Below are 7,428 nucleotides of genomic sequence, written 5' to 3'. Positions count from 1 at the left end.
GCATTGTTTAAAGCCCCTTCTCAATTGTTTCGTGGAGACAAGCTATAAAGTCGAAAACACGAATCTTATTGTGCTTCAAGGCAGATTATGAAATCTAATTTGAACGAGTACACGAGTCGAAAGAATATATGGAACCTTAGCACTAACCACCACCCGATTTTAAATATAGGAGATTAGCTGAACTGGCCTGCTAGGGAGGCATAGCTAATGCATGCTACTTATCTGCCAGGCTAAATTAATACATCGTTATGTCAAAAACGGTGTTGAATTATGGAAAGTGTTGTCATTTTTTGCTATAATATTCGATTGACCATTTACCTTTATATTATTACAATGTCATCGTCAAAGCTAAAACAGTGTGTTAGCCATTCTAACAATTCTTCTACTACAAAACACCAATATAAGGGTTATACTTATACTAACTCTTCCTATGGACAACATCTTGTCCAGATCATTTTCTTTATTGTTTTGCTTTGTAGCTGTCTCTTCTGTTTTTGTTCACAAGACCTTTAGTTCAAGATCCATTGAAAATGTTGCTGAAAGCCCCATTTACCCGTATTTCTAAGGAAATAGTGCCAATCTTAGGAGTCAAGTAAAAGTAAATAAACAAATCTTATTCAAATACCTTCCCTTTATTGCAATAAATTACAAAACCAAACATAAAATTAATTTTCATTATTGTGCTTTAAAGACTCCCACCGCAAGCAACAAATTCCTCCTTGTAAAATGCAACGTTAGAAAAGGCGATGATTTAGTTGGAAAAGCCCTCAGCAAATATTCCGACCCATCATTTATCTCTGGATTATGTGAAGCATTATGTCCACTATTAGCCAACTGATAATCTTCAGTTAACTTCGAAAAGTCCCACAACGTCAAATAACAATCTAATCCACCAACAGCTAATATATTACCATCACGACTAAATGACATTGTATGTATAGATCCAGTATGCTTAGTCAATGACGCAATCAATTGTCCATGTGTTATATCCCAAATGAGTACTTGGTGGTCAGATGATCCCGATGCTAAATAACGACCACAAATTGAAAATGCCAAACTATATATAGGTCCCTTGTGTCCAGTCATTAGGCGGACTAATTGACCATTAAGAACGTCCCATAAACGAACGGTTCTATCACTCGATCCAGTTGCAATGTAGTTTGAGTTCGGATGGAATTGAACACAATCGACATCAGCCAAATGACCGCAGAAAATTCGCAATGGTTGATTACAATCGGTAGCCCAAAGACGAGCACTTTTGTCATACGAGCATGTAGCAAAGTAATAACCATGTGGAGAGAATCGAACATCCCACACAGGATACAAGTGGCCTTTGTAGACTACCACACATGTCCAAGTGTGCAATGACCACAATCGAATGGTTGTGTCTTCCGAACAAGAGAGAAGAAGATTCTTCTCTGGAGCAAATGCACACCGATAAACTGGACCACTGTGTCCAAAGAACGTCCGCGAAGTCTCTGCCGTTCTATCATCCATCATTCGCACCAAAACATCCTCGGCGTCTTTATCGATGTCTTTTAGCTGTTCGGCGGTTTTCATTTCCCTAAGCTTTGCCGGGGTCAATGACCATACTTTAATACTCGAGTCTGTAAAGCCCACAGCCACCATCGAGGAATCCTCTGAGATCTCAGCGCAGGTTACACTATTCGCACCATTTAGAATAGTGTAAAAGCAAACTGATGGAAAGGAATCTTTTCCCAGAGTGACTCTCTTCGAGGATTCCCGAAGGGCTTTAAGTTTTTCCAACTTATCGGCATCTTTTAGCTCTGGAAGAGGAATACGATCATGAGCCGGTGCATTCGGATCAGACTTTGACTTCTTCGAGAAGAGAGGATCTTTTTTTGGTTTCTTCTTCTTTGGTCTGTCCGGAGCATCCGGATCATTCTCATCTTCCTCTTCGGCAGGTGGATTTGTTGTTGTTGTGGTCAGACTTTGAAAGTCGACTTCTTTAAGAAGACCAAAGAACACACGGACTTTATTGTCCTGGCGACGTGCTTCACCAATTATTGCTCCAGCTGTAGCATCACACTGAGCCTTGCTACGAGCTGTTCCTTCGTAAGTATCAATCAAAAGATACTTGGTTACAATTTGGGACAGAATTTCCAACTTTCTATCTTGGATATGTCTCTTAAAGAGAGAATGCGAATCTCTAGACATCCTTATAATGAATTTGTCCTGTTCCATGGCAGTAACCAAATCATTGTTCTCCATTTGAGAAGGTTTAGTGATAAGCAAAATGTTTTGTAAATCTTCTTGATAATAATTGTCTAAACCTGGACCAAATTTCTCAACAAATTTTCTTGCCTGCACTTCATGACCACTCTGAACGAGTTTAAAATAGATTTGCACCAAAATTGGATACAATACAAGTGACAATTCATGTTTGTAAATATCTAAAGATTCTTCAACAAAATTCCGTAAATCATTAAAAGCAATTTCATACAATTCTTGATCGCCACCGCTGCCAGGAACAGTGGCATTTTCTCCATCTAAAGCACCAGCTAGAATATTATTTAAATCAGCATCGTCGACGACAATGTCATCTTTTATGTTGGCTTCCTTTCGCAGAAGATCCTCGGTTTGTTTGAGATTGTATTTTTTGATAAGTTTGAGGATTGTTATGAGTTCGCGTTTATCTTGCGAGAGACTCATGATGATGGTTTATTTGTTTGTTTTTGAAGAATATTATAAGGAATTTGTGTATTGGTTTGAAAGTTGATTAAAATAAGTATTTTTATGATAAAATTTATTATTTTAGAAGAGACGAAAAATGTACTGTAGCAGCGAAACACCCAAAACAATTTTTTATTTTTCGTTTGATTTTTTTGGCGTCAAATGGTTCATGGTTGACATTAGTGACATTGCCAGATTGAAAATAAAAAAATAATAAATAAATATAATTATGAACTGTACAGTTCGAAACAAAAGCATTTGGGAAAATTCATAGTCATTTTTTTATATTTTTTTAATAGAAATTTCTTTAATTTTTATGGGATAAATTGAATACAAGTCATTCAAAAATTTTATCATCAGTGATAAAAATTACAGAACAAGGGCAAAGTTTATCTTATCAAATGAGATAATTTCGCAAATGAGGTCAGTTCCAGATTTCAAATCAAGTTCTTTTTCTATAAAATTTTAGATAACAAGGTTTTTGCCACAATAACCAAAATATACTTTTCTAGTTGTTTTTGGGGTGCTGAATCCGAATCTGAAGTCAGAAAAATTTTATTGGCCTTCGTTTTTGAAATATTACCGTTAGAAAATGTCAAAAAACGTAATTTTGGCTGTTTTCGAGGTTATGTTTTTATGTGAAGTAATTAATTGTGAATAAATTTGTAACGGTGCCAATAAGAGCTAGTTTTATTCATTCAAAAAATGTTTAAATCTTTCCGATATCTCTTTTATTGCCCGAGATATTTAAAATTTAAGTAGCGGTCTTTGAATCAGAAACAACACTGGCCAACCAAATTACACTTTTTTTGCCACAAGAATCAAAATACACTTTTCTGAAGGTTTTTGGGTTGCTGAACTCGAATCCACAATCAGAAAAATTCTATTAGCCTTCGTTCTTAAAATATTACCGTTATAAAATGCAAAAAAGGGTTTTTTTTTTTTATAACGGTTATATTTCAAGAACGGAGGCTAATAGAATTTTTCCGATTGCGGATTTGAGTTCAGCAACCCAAAAACCTTCAGAAAAGTATATTTTGGTTCTTGTGGCAAGAATTCTGTGGCCAGTGACTTAAACTTTAGATTAAGTTTAGTTTCTCTTTGACTTATTAAATGAAACTAAAGATATCTCGAGCAATAAAAGAGATATCGGGAAAATTTAAACAGTTTTCGAAAGAAGAATATCTGTTCTTATAATAACCATTACAAATTTGTTTATAATGAATTACCCCACATAAAAACAGAACCTCGAAAACAGCCAAAATTAAGTTTTTTGACATTTTCTAACGGTAATATTTCAAAAACGAAGGCCAATTAAATTTTTCTGACTTCAGATTCGGATTCAGCACCCCAAAAACTACTAGAAAAGTATATTTGGGTTCTTGTGGCAAAAAAAAGTTAAATTTTGTTGACCAGTGTAATTAAATTATGCAAAATTATCTCATATCGTCGGCCTTATAAGGAAACCTCGTAACTCCCAAAATCAAAATTTTACAGGAGAGACAAAAGAGTAGAGAAACAACAGAGTAGTTGGGGAGTAAAGTGCTGTACAAGATTTAAATTAAGTCTATTTAGAGTTTTCGGAATGACTTCAAATATTCTGGATAGCTCCGCTGATATATTTTCTAAAAAATAACATTCAAAAGTCATTTTCGGGACATCGTCTTCGTCCGGAACACGTCCGGGACATGTCCGGGACACGTCCGGGACATGTCCGGGACACGTCCGAGACATGTCCGGGACATGTCCGAAACACGTCCGAGACATGTCCGGGACACGTCCGGGACACGTCCGGGACATGTCCGGGACACGTCCGGGACATGTCCGGGACATGTCCGGGACATGTCCGGGACATGTCCGGGACATGTCCGGGACACGTCCGAGACATGTCCGGGACACGTCCGGGACATGTCCGGGACACGTCCGGGACATGTCCGGGACACGTCCGGGACATGTCCGGGACACGTCCGGGACATGTCCGGGACACGTCCGGGACACGTCCGGGACATGTCCGGGACACGTCCGGGACATGTCCGGGACACGTCCGGGACATGTCCGGGACACGTCCGGGAAATGTCCGGGACATGTCCGGGACACGTCCGGAACATGTCCGGGACACTTCCGGGACATGTCCGGGACACGTCCGGGACATGTCCGGGACACGTCTGGGGCTTGTCCGGGACACGTCCGGGACATGTCTGGGACATGTTCAGGACACGTCCAGGACATGTCCGGGACACGTCCGGGACATGTCCGGGACACGTGCGGGACACGTCCGAGACATGTCCGGGACATGTCCGGGACATGTGCGGGACATGTCCGGGACACGTCTGGGACACGTCCGGGACATGTCCGGGACACGTCTGGGACATGTCCGGGACACGTCCGGGACATGTCCGGGACACGTCCGGGACACGTCCGGGACACATCTGGGACATGTCCGGGACAAGTCCGCACGGAGAAAAATTATTCTAGTATTTTATACTCCATATGACTAGTAAGGAAATTAAAGTAAAGAGCCCTAGATTTTAAGTAAAATTTACCTTACGTATTGAACATTTCTTGGCTCCGTAAAGTAATTTTTACAAGACAATTATGGTGAACAAAATAAAGTAGTATATACCTTACGAGTAGCAATAATTTCTTTACGTAGAGTAAAATAAACCTTCATCCAAAAAAGTGTACGACTCTTTTCACTTTAAGATTCTAGTAAAACATATTTTACAAATTTAACTATTCTATGAATAAGTTTTACCTTACACTAAGGGATAATATTACCTAATTCTAGGAATTTTCCCCATATCTTAATTGCTGTCATTGAAAAGTCTGCCATTTTGTTTTCCATTTGTTTTGGATATTTTTTTTTGTCAAAGCTTTTAGGTGTCCGGGTGCGGAATAATTAATAAAGAAATAAAATGTAAAAATTTCTTTTCCCATTTGTGTTTTTCTTTTATAAGTGAAATGTTTTCATTACTTTTTGTGTTCTTTTATACGTTATTATTGGCTCCGTAATTACGGATAGCAAATTTGTTTCTTGTGTTAGAATTATATAGGAGTATCCATATGCATTAACATCATTCAATCCAATTAATTCATGAAGAATTAGAAAAAAATTAGATCAAATAAAGTCAATTTCATTTTTATTGATGATATTTTCCTAAATAAAATTGTTTGTTTGCATCTTACAAAAATTATAATAAACTAGGTAATTTATGTAATTATTGAAAAACATAACAGGGTCATACGTTACTTACTTCTAAATAGCTTTGAGGATTAAGTTCGTGTTACCTAGTTATGCTTTTCAATAATTACAAAAATTACTTTTTTTGTTTTAATTTTTGTAAGATAAATGCATACAATTTTATTTAGAAAAATGTCATCAATAAAAATGAAATTGACTTTATTTGATCCAATCTGTAACTAAATTATATACCTTCCATAGAGAAGTTCAATTTACTTTAAAAATCAGTATTTTCAGCCTTATAGTAAGGTAAAATAAGTACCTAACTTTCTAGTAATTTCTATTAGAAATTCATACAAAAAAAGGCTTTACTGTAAAGTTAATCATAAGCTATAAATTTACTAGAAAAGTAAGGTAAATTCCATTTTATTGGGGAGTCATCCCTATTTAAACTTTACATTAAAGTTAAATTTACCAGAAATAAGGTGGTTCATACCTTATTTTTTCTCCGTGCGGGACACGTTCGGGACATGTCCGGGACACGTCCGGGACATGTCCGGGACACGTACGGGACACATCTGGGACATGTCCGGGACACGTCCGGGACACGTCCGGGACACGTCCGGGGCATGTCCGGGACACGTCCGGGACACGTCCGAGACATGTCCGGGACACGTCCGGGACATGTCCGGGACACGTCCGGGACATGTCCGGGACACGTACGGGACACATCTGGGACATGTCCGGGACACGTCCGGGACACGTCCGGGACATGTCCGGGACATGTCCGGGACACGTCCGAGACATGTCCGGGACATGTCCGAAACACGTCCGAGACACGTCCGGGACACGTCCGGGACATGTCCGGGACATGTCCGGGACACGTCCGGACATGTCCGGGACACGTCCGGAACATGTCCGGGACACGTCCAGGACATGTCCGGGACACGTCCGGAACATGTCCGGGACATGCCCGGGACATGTCCGGGACATGTCCGGGACACGTCCGAGACATGTCCGGGACACGTCCGGGACACGTCCGGGACATGTCCGGGACACGTCCGGGACATGTCCGGGACATGTCCGGGACACGTCCGGGACATGTCCGGGACATGTCCGGGACACGTCCGGAACATGTCCGGGACACGTCCAGGACATGTCCGGGACACGTCCGGAACATGTCCGGGACATGTCCGGGACACGTCCGAGACATGTCCGGGACACGTCCGGGACACGTCCGGGACATGTCCGGGACACGTCCGGGACATGTCCGGGACACGTACGGGACACATCTGGGACATGTCCGGGACACGTCCGGGACACTTCCGGGACATGTCCGGGACATGTCCGGGACACGTCCGGGACATGCCCGGGACATGTCCGGGACATTTCCGGGACATTTCCGGGACATTTCCGGGACATTTCCGGGACACGTCCGGGACATGTAGGGGACACATCCGGGACATTTCCGGGACACGTCCGGGACATGTACGAGACACGTCCGGGACATGTCTGGGACATGTCCGGGACATGTCTGGGACATGTCCGGGACA

At 40.9% G+C, this 7,428-nt stretch overlaps 1 protein-coding gene across 1 annotated transcript; it reads right to left on the bottom strand.

Moving 5' to 3' along the window:
* Positions 1 to 613: 613 nt before the first annotated feature.
* LOC129911884 (transcription initiation factor TFIID subunit 5) lies at positions 614 to 2,823 on the bottom strand. The gene has a single exon (XM_055989878.1). The coding sequence runs from the start codon at positions 2,671 to 2,673 to the stop codon at positions 676 to 678; it is 1,998 nt and encodes a 665-aa protein (XP_055845853.1). The 5' UTR covers positions 2,674 to 2,823; the 3' UTR covers positions 614 to 675.
* Positions 2,824 to 7,428: the final 4,605 nt, after the last annotated feature.

The sequence above is a fragment of the Episyrphus balteatus genome, chromosome 2, assembly GCF_945859705.1.
Source record: "Episyrphus balteatus chromosome 2, idEpiBalt1.1, whole genome shotgun sequence".
Lineage (NCBI taxonomy): Eukaryota > Metazoa > Arthropoda > Insecta > Diptera > Syrphidae > Episyrphus > Episyrphus balteatus.
The sequence above is the reverse complement of the archived record's forward strand: the minus strand, read 5'-3'. Positions and strand labels throughout refer to the sequence as shown.